The sequence below is a fragment of the Pteronotus mesoamericanus genome, unplaced genomic scaffold (assembly GCF_021234165.1).
Source record: "Pteronotus mesoamericanus isolate MK-2021 breed Mesoamerican mustached bat unplaced genomic scaffold, CSHL_Meso_final scaffold_636, whole genome shotgun sequence".
NCBI classification, from domain to species: domain Eukaryota; kingdom Metazoa; phylum Chordata; class Mammalia; order Chiroptera; family Mormoopidae; genus Pteronotus; species Pteronotus mesoamericanus.
The window spans coordinates 961395-982316 of record NW_026555324.1 but is presented as its reverse complement, the minus strand read 5'-3'; the positions used below and the strand labels follow the sequence as shown (position 1 = coordinate 982316).

Below are 20922 nucleotides of genomic sequence, written 5' to 3'. Positions count from 1 at the left end.
CTGCCTGTCTTTACATGTCCAGACTTTTTCCTGTGTGGACTGTGATAGTCACCCTCCAAGATGTCCCTCAATGATCTCTGCCCCTAGTATTACCATTCTTGCATAATCCCCTCTCTAATTGTACCAAGGTGAGTCTGTATGGCCTAGAGAATACAGCAGAAGTGACAGTATATCACTTCCAAGATTAGATTATAAGAGACACTGTAGCTTCTATCTTGTCTGCATTTTAAGCTGCTGTGGTGTGGGGGAACAATTTGTGATGTAGCTATAGCTCACTGATATACTTGCACATCCATAGATACCATTTTTCACACAAATAAGGGATCAAGCCTTGCTAACTATTTTCTATTTTTACTTCCTTTGAGTCATGTCCTTAGCATTAATACCCAGGAGTAGGTCAAAGGATATTGCTATCTCAGGGTCGTGCCACCAGAAAAATTGTTATGTAATATACACAGCTACCAATGAGGAATTGACGTTACCAATTTTACTGCTGCCACGTTGGCATCGAGTGTTAGCACGTTAAGTTTAATTGGACCAGTTAACATCCATTTCCTTGTCTGCATTCTTTTTTTAAGATTCTATTTATTTACTTTTAGAGAGAGGGGAAGAGAGGGAGGGAAACATCAATGTGCAAGGAATGGACTGGGAATGGAACCAGCAACCGTTCTGCTCACAGCCTGGCACTCGATCCTCTGAACCACACCAGCCGGGGCTCTTATCTGCACTCTTATATCCCATGACTGTATGGCTGGCCTTTAGGAGGCTCTGCAACTGATAGGCAGTGTGACACCAGACAGGCTTCTGTTCTCTTTCTAAGCCTCAGTTTCCACATGAACAAAATAAAGGGTGTTTCCACTGACATCTTTCAAAGGAAAACAATTTCTATTTATTGAATAAGCACTACATACCCAGCTCTGGCTAAGCCCTTTAATGTATTATCTCATTCACTTACCTTAGGACAGATTGAGTTCTGGACATGGGATACAAAAGTGAATGAAAGTGACAAAAGTTTCTGTTCTCATTGATCCTACATTCCAGTGGGGAGAAAAGAACAATAAATAGCATAAATGCGCGAATACGTAGCAGTGCAGAAAATAAGAGCGCTATGGAGAAAAATGAAGGTGAGAAGGGACATAAGAAATACTGCAGGGTAGAGTTTAAATGTTAAATAGGGTGGTCAGAGAAGACCTCAAGGAGGTGACATTTGAATACAGATTTAAAGATGGTGAGGGAGGGAGCCATGGGGTTGTCTAGGGAAAGAGAATCCCAGGCAGAAAAAACAGCCAGTGCAAAGTCCCGAGACAGGACTGTGCCTGGCATGTTGGAGAACAGGGAGGAGGCCTGTGTGGCTGGAGCAGCAAGTGAGGGGTAGAGAGAGGAGGCGAGAGCAGGGAGGAAGGTGGGCGGGTCATGCAGGGCCTTGGGGGCCTTGGGGAGGACTTGGGCTTTTACCAAGGGAGGTGGGAGCCCTGGAGGGCTGTGAGCAGAAGGGGGACAGAACCTGACTTGGGTGGTCACGGGTGCCCTCTGATCGCTGGTGCAGGAAGGACAGACTGTGGGGGCAAGTCTAGGAAGGAGGTTGGGGGAGGGGTGACCGGTGGCGGTGACTGCGCTGGTACAGGTGAGCCGTGATGGGGCTGGAGCAGGACAGTGGCCCTGAACATGGTAAGAAGCAACCAGATTCTGGATATATTTGGAAGGTTTAAGCCCGCAGGATTTGATGACAGTGTGAGCATGAGAGAAAGGGAGGAATCAGGAGTGACATCAAGATTTTTGACCCAAAGAACTTGGAGGATGGAGGTGCCCTCAGTGAAGACTCTCATTGGATCCCATTGACAACATTATCTGGTAGAGTTTATTATGACTCCTGATTTCCAGATGGGGAAACTGAAGCTCAGGGAAGTAAAGCAGGGACTCCAATGTCATGTACCAAGGAGTGTGTGAGATGAGATTCAAACCCAGGTCTTTCTGACTTCAAATCTGTATGTCTTCTTTGGGGACGAACTGCGTCTCTCTCCTCCACGCTCCAGGGCTGGCCCATTCTCTTTCACTTTCATCTTCTGTTGCCATGACAATGAAACACTGTACATTAGCTTCCTATGGCTGCTGTTGTAATAAATGACCCCAAACTTGGTGGCTTAAAACAACACAAATGTATTATTCTGGAGGGCAGAAGCCTGACATGGATCTCTCTGGGCTAAAATCAAGCAGTCGCCATGGCTGGCTCCTTCTGGGGGCTCCAGGGGAGAACCTGTTTCCTGGCATTTTTCCAGCTTCTAGAGGTCACCTGCACTACATGGCCAGCGGCCCCTTCCTCCATCCTCAAAGTCAGCAGTAGCCTGGAAGTCTTTCTCACATCATATCACTTGAACTCCAACTGTTCTGGCTCCCTCTTCCCTGTTTAAAGGAAAGATTATATTGGGTCCCTTTGGTTAATCCAAAAAAATCTGTCCATCTCCCCATCAGCTTGTTAGTAACCTAGATTCCACCTGAAAACTTCATCCCCTTCCTCATGTAACATAACACATTCACAGGTTTGGAGGGATTAGGATGTGGACCTTTTTGGAGGGAGACCCTTACTCTGCCCACCATATCCAGCTAGGTCACAAAGGCCTCTGTGACCTCATTATCCCCTGGGGCCAAAATTGCAAGGCACCCCTCTCCCACCTGGTTACTGGTAGGCAAACCTCTTGCCAGACACTTGAACTTCAATGACTCTCTAGCTGCCATGGGAGCCAAACCCGAGGAAGCAGAGAAGCCTTGCTCAAGAGGCCAGACCCTGTTTAAGAGGGTCAAGGGCTTACTCACCAAAGCTTCGCCCCCACTCTCACCCCCACCCCCATCCATCTTCTGGAGCCCAGGCTGTACACACGTGTATGGGTATGTGTTTGGGCATGTGCATGAAAACAACCTGGAGCATCTCCCATCACAGCAGGTGAGTTTGGGAACTACAGGTCACCTGCTATCTCTAGCTAGAACTTCAGGGGGAGAAAGCCATACTGCCCACCCCCTCTGCATGGTCCATTCCCTCCGAGCAGACCCTAGAATTTCATGAAGCAGTGAGGACCAGGGCGGGCCTTTTACAAGGACTGGATCTGGAGATGGCAGTGGGGTGGGGTGGGCGGGCAGTTCCAGCCACACTGAGCATGGCAGGAGCTGGGTCTGCCCTGCAGGTGCTTGACACAGGAGAGCAGCTGATGGTCCCTGTGGATGTCCTGGAAGTGGATAACGAGGGAGCCTTGTGGAAGTTTCTGCTCTCAGGAGCCATAGCTGGAGCCGTGTCTCGCACTGGCACGGCCCCTCTGGACCGTGCCAAGGTGTACATGCAGGTTCGTGAGGGTGGGGGCCACCACACTGAAGCCACTGGGGTGCAGATGGACAGAAGCGGAGATGGCGGAGTTCAGGATGGGGGTGGGGGTGCAACGGGAAGCAGGCAGGAGGGTGGGGTTGGGACATGGGCCGGAGTTAGGAGGCTGAATGGAGATGGAGTAGAGGTTTGAATTGGGAATGTCAATGGAGCTGATGTGGATGGGGCATGGCGCTGAACTGGGCACGGAGTTGGGACAACGGTACCAGGGACAGGGTTGGGGCTGGGGACCAGGGAATTGGGGGCAGGGGTCTTTGGATGCCTTTTAAGACAGAGTAGGACTGAAGAGGAGAGGAAGATGGATGAGACGGAAATGTGGCCCAATGTTGGGTTTGGGTCTGCACGGGGTTAGAGAATTCTAGGACTAGCCAGGGAAAGAGTTGGAGAAGGAATGGGGATGGGCGGGGTTGTGTGGCTGGGGACAGGATGGGCTTGAGTTCCAAGGTGGGATGGGAATAAAGATCGGGTGGAGGACTTCTCACAGGGCCAAGGGCCTCCCTACCCCCCAGGTCTACTCCTCCAAGACAAACTTCATGAATCTGCTGGGGGGACTACGGAGCATGGTCCAAGAGGGGGGCTTCCGTTCCCTGTGGCGGGGCAATGGGATCAACATACTCAAGATTGCCCCTGAGTACGCCATCAAGTTCTCCGTCTTTGAGCAGGTAGGGGATGTCCGCTTTCCCCAGTCCCACCCTCAAGCCCTCACCTCTCCTATACCCCACCCCCAAAGCTCAGAGCATTATCCAAGACACACACCATTCACCCTCCAAGTCCCAGAGCTCTCCCTCTGAATGGGTTTCAGGTAGGAAGATGGCCACTTATTTGCTCTTCTCTCCTGTCCCAGTGTAAGAATTACTTCTGTGGAGTGCATGGGTCCCCACCCTTTCAGGAACGTCTCCTTGCTGGCTCCCTGGCTGTGGCCACCTCCCAGACACTCATCAACCCCATGGAGGTAAGGGAATGCCTGCCTTACAGAAGAGGAAACAAGATGAAAATAAGTTGCCAGCTGCTACTGCTTCCTCCTCCACCTTCCCCCTCCTCTTTTCCTTCTTCCCTTTCATGTAAGATATGTCAGACTTTTATTCCAGATGGCTACCTGGTCACCCCAACACTGCCTAATGAATGGGTTCCATCCTTTCTTCTCCAGTGATTGCCACCTTTGTAACTTACAAAATTCCTACATATATTTGGGTTTATTTTAGACCTTTCTCCTCTCATTGTTCTGCTGTCTGTCCATGCACTACTACCTTCTAGTTGTTGGGGTTTTTTTGTTTTTTTTTTAATGAATAGGCTTTATTTTGCAGAGAAGTTTTAGGTTGGCAGAAAATTTGAGCAGAAAGTACAAAGAGTTCTCATATACCTCTCCCCACATAGACAAGGTTTCCACTATTATTCACATCTTGCATTTGGGTGACATTTGTTAAAATCAATGAGCCAATATGAATGTTATTTTTAACTAAAATCCATAGTTGACATTAGAATTCACTCTTTATGTTGTACATTCTATGGGTTTTGACAAATGACAAATGTATAATGACATGTGTCTGTCATTACAGTATCATACAGAATAGTTCCACTGCCCTAAAAATCTCTGCTACCTATTCACCCTACCTCCTTCCCCCTGAATCCCAGGCAAGCGCTGGTTATTTTACTGTCTACATAGTTCTGCCTTGAGGCTTGGTATTATGTTTTATCATTCTGCACCCTTCTCTCTTTTATCTCCCAACATCATCTATTGGTTTCTGTTTTTAACGGATGTTCAATTCATAAATAAGTTAGAGATTGCTGCCATTTTTATAGTGAATCTACATATTCAGGAATACATTCATTTGTTCAAGTCTCCTTTTATGTTCTTTAATGGTCTTTTAAAAGTTTTCTTTATATAAAATTCTTGTTTTCATCTGTTTAAGTTTCCTCCAAAATGTATTTGTTTTCATTGGCTGCATAACAATTACCAGATTCAATTAGCTTAAAATGATAGACTTTTATCTCACTGTTTCTGTGGGTCATGTCTGGGCACTGACTAGGCAGCTCATCTGCACGGGGTTTCGTCAGGAGGAAATCAAGGCGTCAGCTGGGCTAGTAACAAAACCATCTAAGGCTCCTCTGCCAAGCCTCCTGGTTATTGGCAGGATCAGTTGCTTATGGTTGTAGGACGGATATCCTCAGCTCCTAGAGGCCAGCCACTGTTCCTGCCACGTGGTCCTTTCTACAGCAGTTTGCTTGTCGCAGACCAATTGTAGAGTGTCTCTGATGCTTCCTGTCTTTCTACTCCTGTCTCTGGCAATAGACCTCTTTTAAAAGGCTTGCCTGATTACATTGGGCCCAGCAGGACAATTTCTTCTGATTCTTAAAGTCAACTGTTTAGGGGTCTTTATTACATCTATTACAAAATCCCATCACCTTTGTCATTATCATGTAACCTGATCATGGGAGTGACATCCCATTGTGTTCACAGGTCTAGCCTACATTCAAGGAAGTGCGGGGGGCGGGGGGGGGGGGAGCATTATAACAGAGCAATGCATATCAGAGGGCAGAAATCTTGGGGATCACCTTAGAATTTTGCCTACCACACTTGGTGTTGTCTTTTGCACAACTGCATAATTGCCAGTATTTTGGAATTGGGGTATTTCATTAAAATTCTGATTTCTGACTCTTTCAGAAAACTGGCAGATCTGGCCACCGGGAGGGTGCACTCCCATGGCACTATGTTTGGCTGGTGTTAAGTGAAAGCTGCCACAGACCTTATTTGACTCAAGTCACTTCCCTTCTCCTTTTAGCCTCTGTCAGCACTTGAACTTCTGAACCCTGTGTGGAGAGCATACACAGGCCCAGGGATGGGACAGGGAGCTCTTGGTTGAACACCCAACTGTGCATATTTCTGAGGGTTCCTCCTTTGTAGACGGGGACAATGGCCACTGCTGAGGGTCATTGAGAAGATTAAAATCAAAGGAGCTGCCCCACTCCTCACCTTCCCTAGGTCCTGAAGACACGGCTAACCCTGCGCCGGACAGGCCAATACAAGGGGCTGCTGGACTGTGCCAGGCAGATTCTGGAGCAGGAGGGGACCCGCGCCCTTTACCGTGGCTACCTGCCCAACATGCTTGGCATCATCCCTTATGCCTGTACCGACCTGGCCGTCTATGAGGTGTGAGTCCTTCAGAGGGGGTGGCAGGGTAAACCCAGGCCCTAGCAAACTTCCTCCTGTCCCCCTTTCTCTTGCAGATACTCAGGTGCTTCTGGCTGAAGTCAGGCAGGGACATGGCAGACCCTAGTGGCCTGGTCAGTCTGTCATCAGTGACACTGTCCACAACCTGTGGTCAGATGGCCAGTTACCCACTAACTTTGGTGCGCACAAGAATGCAGGCTCAAGGTCAGCCTGGCCCCTAGTGGCTACTGTGTACGTTGCCCCGCAACCCCTCTACCAACCCTCTAAACTTCCTCATATCCCCAAACTCTCCACATCTGATCCTGGCCACCTTCACTGACCCCCAAACCCACCAAGATGTACACTGATCCCCAAATCTGATCCTACCCCTCAAATTAATACTACAAATCACTAAAATGAAAATCCACTTTACAAATGACTCCCACAAACTCCTGCCAAATGTGACCCAGTACCCCATACTGACCTCAAGAAATACAATCCCAAAATTACCTCCTAACTTCTCCAAATCAGAACCAGCCCTCAATTGGCTCCAAAAGTCAAAATGCTTCCAAAATTCACCAAATCTAACCCTTAGATGTCCCAAAATTCATAACCACTTCCCCTGCTACCCAGGACTGTCCCCAAATGCGACTCTCTCAAATGGACTCTCAGCACCTAAACCAATTCTCAAATATCCGAACTGTTAGGTGGTCCTAAGGAAGGTGATCTTTAGCTGACCACCTTCACCTTGAAAATGTCCCCGAACTATTCCTTAGCCCACTCCCCCAAATCTCTAGCAGATCTTAGAAGTTCTCCCTTCCAAATAGGCTGGACTGTTTTTTAAGATGTTCCCAAAAAAGAAACATGGGAATTCCTGCCCAAATTGATCTCCTCATTCTCCTCAAACTTACCAATTTCCTCTAAAAGTCTTCCAAATTCCTTTCCAACTGATCCCCCGGAACCCTAGCCCTGGCTTCACACCCCTAACATTCCAGCCCCGCAAGAGACCAGCTCATCTCTGAGACACTGAGCTTGTTCCTATCCCTGCAGACACTGTTGAGGGTTCAAACCCCACCATGTGCGGAGTATTCCGGCGGATTCTGGACCAGCAGGGCTGGCCTGGCCTATACCGAGGTATGACCCCCACCTTACTGAAGGTGCTGCCGGCAGGTGGCATCAGCTACATCGTGTATGAAGCCATGAAGAAGACTCTGGGTGTATAGGCAGTGAGCTAAGCAACACGCCCTGGGCCGAGATGGACAGGAGGATCTAGTGTCCTTTGGCCCCAAAGAGCCCTCCAGGCTTGGGCCCCAGAGAAGCTTTTTGGGGGTTTTTTGTTTGTTTTTGTTTTTGTTTTTTCAGGGAAAGCAGGCTGGGGGGTGGGGTGTCTGGGTCAGAAGATGCTCTCCAGGATGCCGCCTGAAATTATTATGGACTCCATTTTGGCTCATAGTAGTCTGTCCTGGCTCTAGGGAAAAATGATGAACATGAAGTCAAACCAGGAATAAAGTGATGGTTTCTGCTCTACATGTCTGGGATACCTAGGTCCAGGTGGGGAGCTGTGGACTTGGATACTTGGGTCCAAGGGAGGAGCTAAGTATCTGTGCTCCCTAGGTCCCAAGGGGTACTGGGTATCTTGGGCTCTGTCCTGAACAGGAAGCCTGGATGATGCCTTGGTCCAGGAAATAACGTGAGGACCTAGGATCCGAGGTTAAAGCTTGGATCCTGGGACCTTATGTGAAGCACGTGTGAGGTATGGGGTGTGGGATTAGGGTCTGAGATCCCTCAAGGAACCAATGGCCCCAAGACCCTTTAGTTCAGGAGGGGAGCTGGTTCCATGAGTCCTGGAAGAGAAGGGGGTTCTAGATCCCTGGGTGAAGAAAGAAGAGAGGGGTCAGGGGTTCCCTGGATTTCCTTCTGGTCTCACGCCACCTGAACTCCAAGTCTCCAAGGCCTCAAGCAGGCCACGTGCCTGGCCTACACAACCAGGCTCCAGGGGCGCTAACCCTGACGTCAGGCCCGAATTCCGGCACCGGTCGCCACTTCCTACGTAAGCTGCCACTCACTTTCGTTTCCGCTAATCCCCGCTCGCCGTCTGGTGACCGACTCCGCCTCAATGCAGCTTCGCTTTCACTGGCTCCCACCAAACTAGGCACCTTTACTTCACTTCCATTTGTCCGTAGCGGTGTCAGTCACCTAACACCTACCCTCATCGCCCAGCCATTGGCTTAGTAGTCAAGACTAGAAAAGGATTCTGGTTAACATGGAAAGCCAGCCCAAACCCAAGCGCATCACCTAGAACTCGTCAGGGATTGGATTAAACCGATTGCCAATTTTTACAAGAACCGCCTTCCACGTTATTCATTGGCTTGTGTTCTAGGAGCCACTTGTTAGGCTCCTCCTTCCTGTCCGCTTGACTCTTCGGAGCGGTCAATCGGTTCTGAAGCCGCCCCGCGATTCTGGAACTCCCGCTTCATTGGGCCTCCCGCCTTCTCGGATCGCCTCGATTTGCCAACCTTGCGCCGGCAGCCCGCAGCTCATTGCCTCCAAGAGCTGTCAGTCACATGGCGCCTCCCGCCCATTGCCTCTCACGGCACTCCGATTGGTCGCTCGCCTAAAAAGCCCGCGATTGGTGGCTGGGGAGCGGCGGCCGCTTCCCACTGGCCTGGCTTCACTGTCCGTCACGGCGGCGGGAGGGGGCGTCCCTCTTTCCCCTCGTCGTCTTCCCTGCCGCTGGGTTCCCAGAGTGCTCCGCGGCCGTGTGGAGCGAGGCCTTGTTCCCGCGTTGAGCCGCCGCCGCTGCTACCGCCGCCGCCTCCTCCTCAGCTTCAGCCTCCGCTCCAGGCCCGGCCCCGCCGCGCCATGTCGGACTACAGCACGGGAGGACCCCCGCCCGGGCCGCCGCCGACCGCCGGCGGGGGCGGGGGTTCTGGGGGCGCCGGGGGAGGCCCTCCACCGGGCCCGCCAGGCGCGGGAGACCGGGGCGGCGGGGGCCCGGGCGGGGGGTCGGCCGGGGCCTCTTCGCAGCCCCCAGGCGGGGGCGGCCCAGGAATTCGCAAAGACGCCTTCGCCGACGCTGTGCAGCGGGCCCGCCAGGTGAGGAGGCCGCGGGCCTGAGGGGCGGGCGGGGGAGGGGGCGGGGTCACGTGCGAGCGCGCGCGCGGGGTCGCGGGTGAGGGGTTGCCGGGGCCGCCGTGGGTTCACGTGGGGCAGTAGACTGGGGCCTGGGCCGCCCCAGCTGCCTCGAATGGGGTTCCCCACGGGTGACTTCCTGCACGGGGAAGGGGCGTCCAGGGGATTCCCAGGGCAGATCCCTGGGTGTGAAAGGGCCCCGAAGTGCAACACCTCACTTTGGGGGACGCGCCCCCCCCCCCAACGCCCTGCCTTAAGACACGCGAAGGCATGCTCCGCTGTCCTGGAGGTAAAGGGTCCACTTTACCGGGATATGCATTACTTTGCTCCCATCTCCCCATCAGGGCACAGAGCTCTGTCCCCAGCCTGGTCCCGTTTCAACCCACTCTCCAGTAAGAAGGGACTTTGGGGGAAAACACGTCCTTCTTGAGTGTGTAAAGAGAAACATTTTGCTGCCAGAGTGGCCAAGCACTTAAACGAAATGGGGAGGGTGGGCGTAGGGGCTGGTTCTTTTTTGATGCTACCGGTGGCTTGAAAGCGTAGTGTCTATGTTTTTAGGAAAGAGAGCAGGGTCCCGCCACAGTTTTTTGAGTATTGATGGTAACATGGAGGTGTCATATGCGGATGGGACTGACTCCCCAGAGCCTGAAAGGGGAGGAGGCCCTTAGAATGAATGGGACGACTTTGGCTTTTCTGGAAGCAGACCCTAGCCTGACCTGGGTAGTTCCAATGCCTCCAGGGCAAAGTGGAAGGTCCCGTTAGGTGAGCGTCCAGCTCCGCCCATTGTGATCTGTGCTTTCTTACCTTTCTAACCTCGAGTGGGATAGTGTTCTGACGTGCACTTCATCTGCCTGCCCACTGAACTGTCTTGATTGGGGAGCAGCTATAATTGGGGGAGTTGGTGCTACCTGTTGGGGTGAGACAAGGCCCCATCTGGGCAGACGAAGAGCTTTGGCCAGAAGTGTTTAAAAGAAAAAAATGAGAGAGGTGAAAAGATAGATCCTTAGTTCCTGGTTTGTATTTCTTTGGAAAACTTGTAGTAATTCCACAGACAGACTCTGGTGTTAAGTTTGTTGGATTGGGGTTTATTTGAAGTTGCTCTTCATGTGGCTAAACTGTAACATGTATTCCAAAAGGGTCTTTTGTTTTCCTCAAATGAAGGTTTCAGATGCCTTGAAGCAAAAACTTCCCTGAGATTTGTTTCACAAATGCAAAGATTCGAGGGTGAGGGTGATAATACTACTCAGCATCCCAGGAGAACCGGGCTACAGTCAAGCTTTTTGGTTCTCTGCGGCCCTCCCTTGTAGAGATGACCTGAGGACCCTCTGTGGCACCAAGCTTCTTTCTTTTACCCCAGAACAAGTTAGTGTGGGTTACAGTCTGGCCACAAACAATTTAGGCCCAAATCCCATTGAGAAAGGAAGTTTTTGAAATTCCTGGATAACTCTTGAACTCTGAGGCCTTAGGTGAAAATTCTTTCTATAGTATCCTAACCTACAGGGCTTTTCCTATATCGGGGAAGCTGACTCCCCGATACAGGAAACAGCGAGACCAGAGAGCAGGAAAAGTTCTGAGAAGTTTATCTGAGCCCCATGCAAGTTGCTTTTTGGTGCTAATTCTATTCTGCTTAAAACTTCATCTCTAGATTGCGGCCAAAATTGGAGGCGATGCTGCCACAACAGTGAATAACAGCACTCCTGATTTTGGTTTTGGGGGCCAAAAGAGGCAGTTGGAAGATGGAGGTAACTACCTGCTGGGAGGAAGGGCAGGGGGTAGAGAGTGAAGTGCCTTTGTCTGAATGTGGTTCAGAGTTGGGGAGGGGAGCCTGCTGCCATTCGGTCTTTTAAAACCTCAGCAATCCCAGCTTTGTTCATTCTTTTTGTTGAGCCACCGTCCCGAGGTATCAGATGGCTCAGAGGAGAGCAGGTTGACTGTGGCTAGGTCCAAGTTGTAAGTTCTCAAGATTGTTCCTCCCCTTCTGGTAGGCTGGGGAAATGCTGGTACCTTTATTGAGGCCCCTGGTAAGTAAAGTTTGGCTGGCCCTGGGGCATGCGGCATTACCCACAGTAGCCAGAGTGATCAACTAGGTGGCCAGCTGATTTCTTTCAACCAGGACCCTGCTTCCTAAGGCAGGGCTAGTCCTGAACTGGAAGGATTCAGAAGCCACCATCATTGTTCCCCCATTAAAAAGGGCTTTTTTACCCTTGGTGCTGGCGGTAGGATTGTGAAGTCAGGCCTTATTTAGGGGTTGGTCTCTGCTGCTTTCCTGTCTTGGCTCTGATGTTGGGGGGTAGCAGAAGGGGGGATTGTTCGCCAGGATGTGTGGCACCAGCATCAGACTTGAGGCAGCTGTGGGTGGGTGGGTGGTTGCTGCATCTGACATCCTCTCTCTTTCACAGACCAACCGGAGAGCAAGAAACTGGCTTCTCAGGGAGACTGTAAGTCCATTGGGTGACACAGACAGAGGGCAGCTTCAGGATCTTAGGAGGTTGTTAGGAGTTGGGAGCTAGGAACACCAAGCACCTGTCCTTTATGAAGGCTCTGGGTGTTCGTCATGTCATCAGAGGTTCGTGACCTGTGGGGTTCCCATCGCCCCCGGAAATTGAGGTAGAAATACCTGGTGCCTGTGCTGTTGCGAGGAGGGTCCATCATGCACCAGTGCTCAGTAGGGTTTAAGGACTGTAAATAGTGCTAGTTGCCCCCATGGAGGCAGGAGCACCTAGGGCCACTGGTGTTGGGGGTTCCAGAGGGAAGCCAGGCCAACCTTTCCTTTGGATTTTCTCTCTGCAGCCATCAGTTCTCAACTTGGACCTATCCATCCTCCCCCCAGGTAAGTTGTGATTTGGAGAATACATCGTTTCCTTGTCTGTGAGCTGTCTATTGTCTTTCTTACTGACTTGGGAGAGAAGAGCTCTGTCTGGGGTTCCCGCACCATTTAGGACTGTTCCATGAAAGGGCTGACTGAGAGATAGAGGACACTGCCTTCGTCTCTGTACTTAACCTGTACAGAGCTGGAGGGAGGAGAGAGTTGTGGCACTGTGTTGTAATGATAAAAGGGTGGTCCCTGAGCCCTGGTGCTTCCTTTGTTGAGGTGAGGACACTCCAGAAACACAGACATTTGTCTTCCTAGAAAAGTCTAGTTTTCTCATCCATCATCTGCACATGTTTGTTCCTTGAGAGCTGGTAGAGCCTGGGGTGGGCAGGTCTTTCCTACCTTTTTGCCGCCCCCCCCCCCATGACTTCAGTGAATCCGTCATAGAATCCTTTGTGAAGGACCATGTTTGGGGGATGGGGAGGGAGGAGTTTTATAGAATATAATAATAATGACTTGCTAGGAAAACTAGGTGAAGAAGGTACAAAAAATTTCTTTAAAGTCTGCACATGTGAAAAAAAAACTTAATTACATTGCTGTGTAAGTGTCCAAGTACTCAGTCTCTCCCTGAGTCAGAGACAGCACTGGTCCCAGGGCCACACTGCCCAGAACAGGCCTCTTGTAGCCCAGGTGGAAAAATGGGCCTCAAGAGGTAGAGCGACCTGTTGTAGGACAAGGGAGCCCCAGCCTCATGCTCTTAGATGCTGCTTAGACCTGCGGGGTCTTGATCCCATCACAGGAAGCAGGGTCAGAGGCCAGAAACCCCAGGGCAGGGTGCTTTTTCTCCGGGGAGACACTCTGCTCCTTACCCATTTGAGACCTTCATTGTCTCTCTTTGCAGGACTTCAATGACAGAAGAGTACAGGGTTCCAGATGGCATGGTTGGGCTAAGTGAGTTTGGGTCACTGTGGTCTGGGATACCTGTTATACACACCCAACCCCAGCCCCCAGAACAGTGTCCTGGGAGCCCATGCCAGCCCAGAACCCTTTGGTCTGAAAGGGCCTCCCCTCTTCTGCCTTTACCTGTTCTCTATGGGTAGAAAGAATGGTGGAGCTCTCGACATGGTTACTGCCCCCTTTGAATATTCATGTGGCCTGAAACCCCCAACACTTCGTTAACTCGTTACTGGTTCCTTCCTTCCATCAACTCTGCTTCTTTCTTTTCCACCTAGTCATTGGCAGAGGAGGTGAACAGATTAACAAAATCCAACAGGATTCAGGCTGCAAAGTCCAGATCTCTCCAGGTATGAGTGAGCTGTAGTCATGCTAAAATGAATGTTGGGCTGGGGCCGGGCTCTTTGCACTTTGGTGATCTGTTAACTTGATGGTAGATGCAAGATATGAAATGGGTTGGCGTTTGTTTATTTTATTGTTTGTTTATTGAGTACCTTCTGTGTACCAGGCTCAGTACAGTATCTCCACTATACAGCACCTTACGGTGTGGCTGTGATCCCCCCATCCCCAATTTTATAGGAGGTGGGAGGGCTGAGAGGGAAGATCTAGAGTTGAAAACAGGGACCCTTGTTCCAGGTCTGCTTTGAACCATTATGTTAGGTTGCCACCTGAACTAAACACCTAGTAAAAACCAGACAGGAATATGGGAAGCAGGATAGTGCCTTAGAAAGAAAAGCTTCAAGGACAGGCCTGGGTTTGCATTGCATTTCTCCCTTCTCTGTAGGAGTCTGCTTTTTGAGGGTTTCTGAGGCCTTGCTCTAGCAGAGGAGAGTTTGTTAACTACAGGGTGCACACATGATTGTCAGTGGTAGCAAGAATGGCCCAGGGTTTCGAACATCCAGAACCTTTTTCTGCTTCTATTTCTTATTCTCTAAAAGTTCTGCCTGCCTTACTGGACTTTAAGCTTCCTGATCTCAGCCTTACATAGCACAGCCTCCCAGGTGTTTGGGGACATAAATTGATTTCTCAAACTGCTGAATGGTGGCAGAAGTGGCTGTTGGTTATTCAGGAAGTTTCCTCACCTCCACTAAAGGCCTTTCCAGGGTCCGCAGGCCTGGGAAGGCACAGACTCTATCTCTTCTCTCCAGACAGTGGTGGCCTCCCTGAGCGCAGTGTGTCCTTGACAGGAGCCCCAGAATCCGTCCAGTAAGTGCTGGCTGGGCCTGTCATTGTGATGGGAGTGGGCAGAAGTCCTCTGGATCTCTTTGAAAGTTTGGGGTGACTCTCATACCATCTCCCTGCACCCCAACCCCAGGGACTATTATCCTTTTTTTCCCCTTATCATTTGTCAGACCCATGTATTGGAGGCATCTTTGCTTTGAGTTGGCAACCCCAAATGTGGGGTTGCCAGGTCAGTACTCTTTCAAGTGGTAGCACCCTATTTTTCCCCTTCCCAGGAAAGCAAAGATGATGTTGGATGACATCGTCTCTCGTGGTCGTGGGGGCCCCCCAGGACAGTTCCACGACAACGCCAACGGGGGCCAGAATGGCACAGTGCAGGAGATTATGATCCCTGCGGGGAAGGCTGGCCTGGTCATTGGCAAAGGCGGGGAGACCATTAAGCAGCTACAGGTGAGAGGGTGAAACAGAAGACAGAAATTTCCTGTTGTCCCAAGAAAGTGTCCTTTCTGTGTCTGACGTATACACACACACCAGCTGCTTTGCCAGTCTTTTACCCTCCTTGATCATGGACCCTGCCCCAGGTGCACTAGTCCCCAGAAAGTTCTGCACTGACAGTCAACGTTGATTTTAAAGGAACGAGCTGGAGTAAAGATGATTTTAATTCAAGATGGTTCCCAGAATACAAATGTGGACAAGCCCCTCCGGATCATTGGGGATCCTTACAAAGTGCAGGTGAGTACACCCTGTGGGTGGTGGTGGTGGTGGTGCTTTCTTGAGAAATGGGAGAGAGAAAGCTGGTGGGCTGGCTGGAGATTTGGATGAAAGTGGAGTTTTTTAAGAGCACTGGCTTTGAAGTTGGCCCAGGGTTTGTGTGTTCTTGCGTTGAATTCTCCCTCCTGGTGGTTTGTACATGAGCAAGGAGCCTCATTCTGATCCTTCGTTTTTCCCATCTGGAATATGGAGGTGCTGGCCACGCCAGCCTCTTAGAGTGGCAGATGACAAAGTTAAGCACCTGTGTGTCGGTCCTTAGCCGAGGCCTGTGACCCCTCGGTTTAGGGGAGGCTAGGGTTGCGTTGGGGCAGCAGAGCTGCCATGTGTGTGCTGTGTGTCTTTGCAGCAAGCCTGCGAGATGGTGATGGACATCCTCCGGGAGCGTGACCAGGGTGGCTTTGGAGACCGTAATGAGTATGGATCCCGGATTGGTGGAGGCATTGACGTGAGTACAGGCCTCCCCAAGAAGATGGAGGGCTGTATGTGGGGGGTGGTTCTTCATGTCCAGTAGACAGCAAACGCTGACCATGTTCCTTCTTCCCTCAGGTGCCAGTGCCTCGGCATTCTGTTGGCGTGGTCATTGGCCGGAGTGGCGAGATGATCAAGAAGATACAGAATGATGCTGGTGTGCGGATCCAGTTTAAACAAGGTCAGGGCTGAGTTGTGTGGATGTGTTGGCCAGTTCTGTGCTCTTAAGGGTCACCCTGAGGGCCCACTGCAGGCAGCTTGCACCATGGTTGGCCTGCTGAGCCTCTTTGTGGTGCCTTGTTATTCCTAAATCTTGTCTCTTCTCTGGGACAGCCCCATGAGAGAGTTGACAATGGGAAGACTTTCCATGTTTTCCTCTCCTGTTAAATTTACCTCTTCCCTGTCTGCCACCAATGGCCCATCCTGACAGGACAGCTGGGATAACTTGGGCATCCTGGGCTGGATCACACCACTACCCCAACTCTGGGCTCCTGCCAAGATTGTGAAGGTCTCTTTGGGGAGGAGGGACCGCTTTTCAGAGATTTGTTGTTCTCGGTTCTATAAAATGCACGTGTTAGTTCTAGGGTTCCAATTGCAGAAAGAAGCCTCAGCTGCCTCTCTGCCGAGCTGGTTGGTTTCCTTCTCTGGAAACATGAGGCCTGCCTGCCTCATTTCTCACTCCTGAGTATGTGGAGTGTAGCGAGTGGCCCTGAGTCTAAGTTGCCTGAGGCACCTAGCTTGGCACAGTACTGTCCTGAGGAGGCGGTGGTTTGGAGTTGTGCTTCTCTTTTAAATCCGTGTCTCCGCTCTCTGGGTGCTGGCCTCAGATGATGGGACAGGTCCTGAGAAGATAGCTCACATAATGGGGCCCCCAGACCGGTGTGAGCACGCAGCGCGGATTATCAATGACCTCCTCCAGAGCCTTAGGGTAGGTGGCACGGGGTAGATGAGAAGAGCTGGTGGGGGCAGAGGGATCAGGCCTAGCTTCCTGCATTCATTCTCCATCTCCTCCCTGTCTTGCAGAGTGGTCCCCCAGGCCCTCCAGGGGGTCCTGGCATGCCCCCAGGGGGCCGTGGCCGGGGAAGGGGCCAAGGCAACTGGGGCCCGCCTGGCGGGGAGATGACCTTCTCCATCCCCACTCACAAGTGTGGGCTAGTCATCGGCAGAGGTGAGTGGGCCTCTCCCTACCTTTGTCCGTCACCCACTCTCTCCTGCCACCCTCCTCTCACTGCCTGTGTCCCCTTCAGGTGGCGAGAATGTGAAAGCCATAAACCAGCAGACAGGCGCCTTTGTAGAGATATCCCGGCAGCTGCCACCCAATGGGGACCCGAACTTCAAACTGTTCATTATCCGGGGCTCACCCCAGCAAATTGACCACGCCAAGCAGCTCATTGAGGAGAAGATTGAGGTGGGCTCATGGAGGGCTCTGGAGGCTACGGCCTGGGCCCTGGGCTTGGGCCTGGCTCCTGTCTCTCATCTGCTAACCTTGGCCCATTCTCCTTCCTCCAGGGTCCTCTCTGCCCAGTTGGACCAGGCCCAGGGGGACCAGGCCCTGCTGGCCCCATGGGGCCCTTCAATCCCGGGCCCTTCAATCAGGGGCCACCAGGGGCCCCCCCTCAGTGAGTACTTCCTCTCAGCTGCCTGGGATTTGGGACATTGGGTTCGATACACTGGCAAGAAGAGTGACAAGCCCTATTTCCATTTCTGTTCACCACCAAGGGGTCCTTCCTCATCTTTCAAAAGTAGTGATTGTTCAGGGACCAAACATGATCCAGCCCAGCCTTCTGTTTCACACACACTGTCTTTTACAAGATGCTGTAGGTGTTGAATTTGGGGGACTTTTACAGCCTGGGTCTTAGGCATTGTTAGTTTTCCCACACCTTTCCCTGAGTCTCCTTCCTACTTGCCACCTCTATCCCTGCAGAGGAGCAGCCTGCGCTCATGTGTTTCCCCTCTTTTTCCTTGCAGTGCCGGGGGGCCCCCTCCTCACCAGTACCCACCCCAGGGCTGGGGCAATACTTACCCCCAGTGGCAACCACCTGCTCCTCATGACCCAAGTAAGTAAGACTGCCCATTTGATGGGGCAGCAAAGGGTCTGGGCGCAGGACTGGTTTTCCGTGACAGCTCTCAGCCTACACTGCCCTCTTCTTGTAGATAAAGCTGCCGCAGCTGCCGCAGACCCCAACGCAGCCTGGGCCGCCTACTACTCACACTACTACCAGCAGCCCCCAGGCCCTGTGCCCGGCCCCGCCCCCGCCCCCGCAGCTCCACCTGCCCAGGGCGAGCCTCCTCAGCCACCACCTGCTGGCCAGTCAGACTACACTAAGGCCTGGGAAGAGTATTACAAAAAGATTGGTGAGTGTTTGGGCTGCTGCATGAGCTCAGGTCAGCCAGAGGGGCAGAGGAGGGCAGCTCTGTCCCCTTGCTGTCCTCCTACCTCGGTGCCTGTCTTCCTGCAGGTCAGCAGCCCCAGCAGCCTGGAGCTCCCCCACAGCAGGACTACACGAAGGCCTGGGAGGAGTACTACAAGAAGCAGGGTAGGTTATACAAAAAAAATAATGGTAATGGGTTTGTAAGTGCAGCATAGGAAATGTCATCATTGTTATGATTTTGTATTGTGGCATGGGTATTACTAGATTTAGTATAGTGATTGTACTGTAAGGAATTCAAATGGAAAATCTTTGCGGTACACCTGAAACTAATACAACATTGTAAGTCAACTATACTTTAACTTTTTTTTTTTTTTTGAAAAAACAGGCTGAGCTAGTGGGGCCTGAGGCAAGGCAGGGCCAGAGCCACTTTCTTGCCAGCCCCACTCACCCTCTCCTCCCAACAGCTCAAGTGGCCACTGGAGGGGGTCCAGGAGCACCCCCAGGCTCCCAGCCAGACTACAGCGCCGCCTGGGCTGAGTACTACCGACAGCAAGCCGCTTACTACGGACAGACCCCAGGTCCTGGCGGCCCCCAGCCTCCACCCACACAGCAGGGACAGCAGCAGGCAAGTGGGAATTGCCACCCTCCTCCTCCTCCTTTTTCCTTCCAACCCCCAGCCACCGTTCATCCTGCCTTAGTGGGTAGCGCCGGAAATCCCTTCCCCTGCGGGGTGTGTCCTTGATGCCTGCAGCGGGGGCCGTGTGGCCGGAGGTCTCCGGGAGTCCCCATGAGCCAGGGGAAGTGTGCGCTGGGTCCAGAGGTTAAAGAAGAGGCCTCCCTCCGCCGGCTCGCTTGTTCCTGTGTAATGCTGTCGTGATGCTGGGGGAGAGTGCGAGACAGATAAAAGGTGGAACTGTTGAACTGGTGGGTAGTCCTGGGGGTGGGGGGCAGGCCAGTGACTGAAATGTTGGTCACCAACCTGGCTGCTAACTCAAAATCTGGCCACTTGGGAAGAAAATGGATACTTTTTCCCCTCTTTGCATTACTTTTTTTGGCTTTTGTTCTTTTTGTTTTTAAACCCACAATCTTCTCCCTGACTGTGTCCAAGTGACTGTGTTTGCAGGCAGCCCCAGTGTGGGGTGGCCCTGGCTCCAGCAGGGATGCGGGGAGCCTGCCAAGGGGACCAGCCCCGGAGCCCCTCTGCTCCACCTGGGTTGGCCTCTGCTCTCACGCCTGTGTCTGTGTCCCGGTCTTGTCTGTGAAGTGGGCATGATGATCGCTGCCACCTTCCAACCTACCTCACAGGGGTGTTGTGGGGACACCGTGATCTCGTGATCTCTGAGATTGTTTATGTTGTGATGCGCCGGGAGCCACCGCTTTCTCTCCTGCAGACCCTGACTTCGCTTCTCTCTCTCCTGCGGCCCCTGCTTCTCTCCTTCTTGCCTTTGTGTCACTCTTTCTCCTCTTCCTCCATCAAGGAGCCAGTCTGACTTCAGCCGAGTCCCTGGAGCACTTCACTAGACAGTTACAGACATATCCTGCTAGCCACCGGTTCTGGAGAGGGGCTTCCTGGCCCCCTCCTTACCATTCCCCAGTCTCCCGCCCCTGCCTCCCCCTCCCCGTAGTGACCAATTCCTATCTCTTCCCTCTCCGCAGGCTCAATGAATCGAATGAATGTGAACTTCTTCATCTGTGAAAATTCTTTTATTATTATTTGTTTTGTTTGGGGGCTTTTTTTTTTTTTTCCATTTGTTAGGCGAGAGAGTGATGGCTGCTATGGGGGTACGGAGGAGCCCGCTCTGAGTGGCTCGAGGTCAATGCTGGCTCTCACTCTATTGCTCTTTCTGTGTCTCACATGCTTTTTTTCTTTCAAATTTGGGATCCTTCATTTTGAGCCAGCCATAGAAGATAGCGAGAACTAAAATCTCTGCCAAAAAAAAAATTTTTTTTAATAAAAAACACAAAGTGAAACAAAACTTATAAAATTATATATATATATATATATAAATCTCTATACCCACCTCTCCCAAAACTGTTTCTTTCAAGGGAAAGTAATTCATTTTCTCCCTACCACTCTTGGCCCTCTTCATGTTTTTAAAATAAACTTTTAAAAAGGAAAAAAAGTCAATCTTGCTATTTCTTTTTTTTTTAGTTAGAGTTGGAACATTCCTTGGACCAGGTGTTGATATTGCAGGACACCACCTCCCCTCCCCTCCCCCTCCCCCTCTGTCCCGCATCAGTTGAGCCCCTCTGCCTTTCTGCTCCTCTTCGCTCTTCCCTCTGCCCTAGCTCGGCTTCCTGCGGCCCCTCCCTCCCGCGTCCTCTCTCCCAGGACTGGTCTGTCATGTTTCATCTGTTCAAGAGGACATTGAAACTGCAAATTGAGAACAAAAAAAAAAATTGTATGGCAGTTTTTACTTTTTATCGCTCGTTTTTAACTTCACAAATAAATGATAACAAAACCTCCCCATGTCTGCTGGGTGCCGTCTCTCTCTTTCTCTGTCCCCCCACCTGCCCCTGTAGAGTTTTGAAGCAGATGTATGTTCTTTATAGATGTTGTAAGAGCCTGATAATGGTGATTGGAAATTATAAGCTTTGTGTTGTGTTTTTTCTTTTTTTTTTTTAAGAAAACAAAATTATAAGAGAAAATAGTTTTCTGCAGGCACGTTGTACTTTCCTATGACTTTTCTTCCCCTCCCCCCCTTTTTTTGGT

The 20922-nt window shown here is 51.3% G+C and overlaps 2 protein-coding genes across 2 annotated transcripts; both read left to right on the top strand.

Moving 5' to 3' along the window:
* Window positions 1–2731: 2731 nt before the first annotated feature.
* SLC25A41 (solute carrier family 25 member 41) lies at window positions 2732–7741 on the top strand. The gene is made up of 7 exons (XM_054562010.1): window positions 2732–2938; window positions 3177–3332; window positions 3880–4032; window positions 4215–4322; window positions 6351–6518; window positions 6596–6743; window positions 7569–7741. Exons 1-7 carry the CDS (start codon window positions 2732–2734, stop codon window positions 7739–7741), a joined length of 1113 nt encoding a protein of 370 aa, XP_054417985.1.
* A 1526-nt stretch (window positions 7742–9267) lies between these two features.
* On the top strand, window positions 9268–20675 carry KHSRP (KH-type splicing regulatory protein). The gene is made up of 19 exons (XM_054562259.1): window positions 9268–9614; window positions 11296–11392; window positions 12050–12088; window positions 12441–12480; window positions 13364–13413; window positions 13695–13766; window positions 14565–14622; window positions 14874–15048; window positions 15232–15330; window positions 15716–15814; window positions 15916–16018; window positions 16665–16765; window positions 16861–17005; window positions 17085–17245; window positions 17347–17456; window positions 17806–17894; window positions 17992–18192; window positions 18297–18374; window positions 18674–20675. Exons 1-19 carry the CDS (start codon window positions 9381–9383, stop codon window positions 18949–18951), a joined length of 2229 nt encoding a protein of 742 aa, XP_054418234.1. The 5' UTR covers window positions 9268–9380; the 3' UTR covers window positions 18952–20675.
* Window positions 20676–20922: the final 247 nt, after the last annotated feature.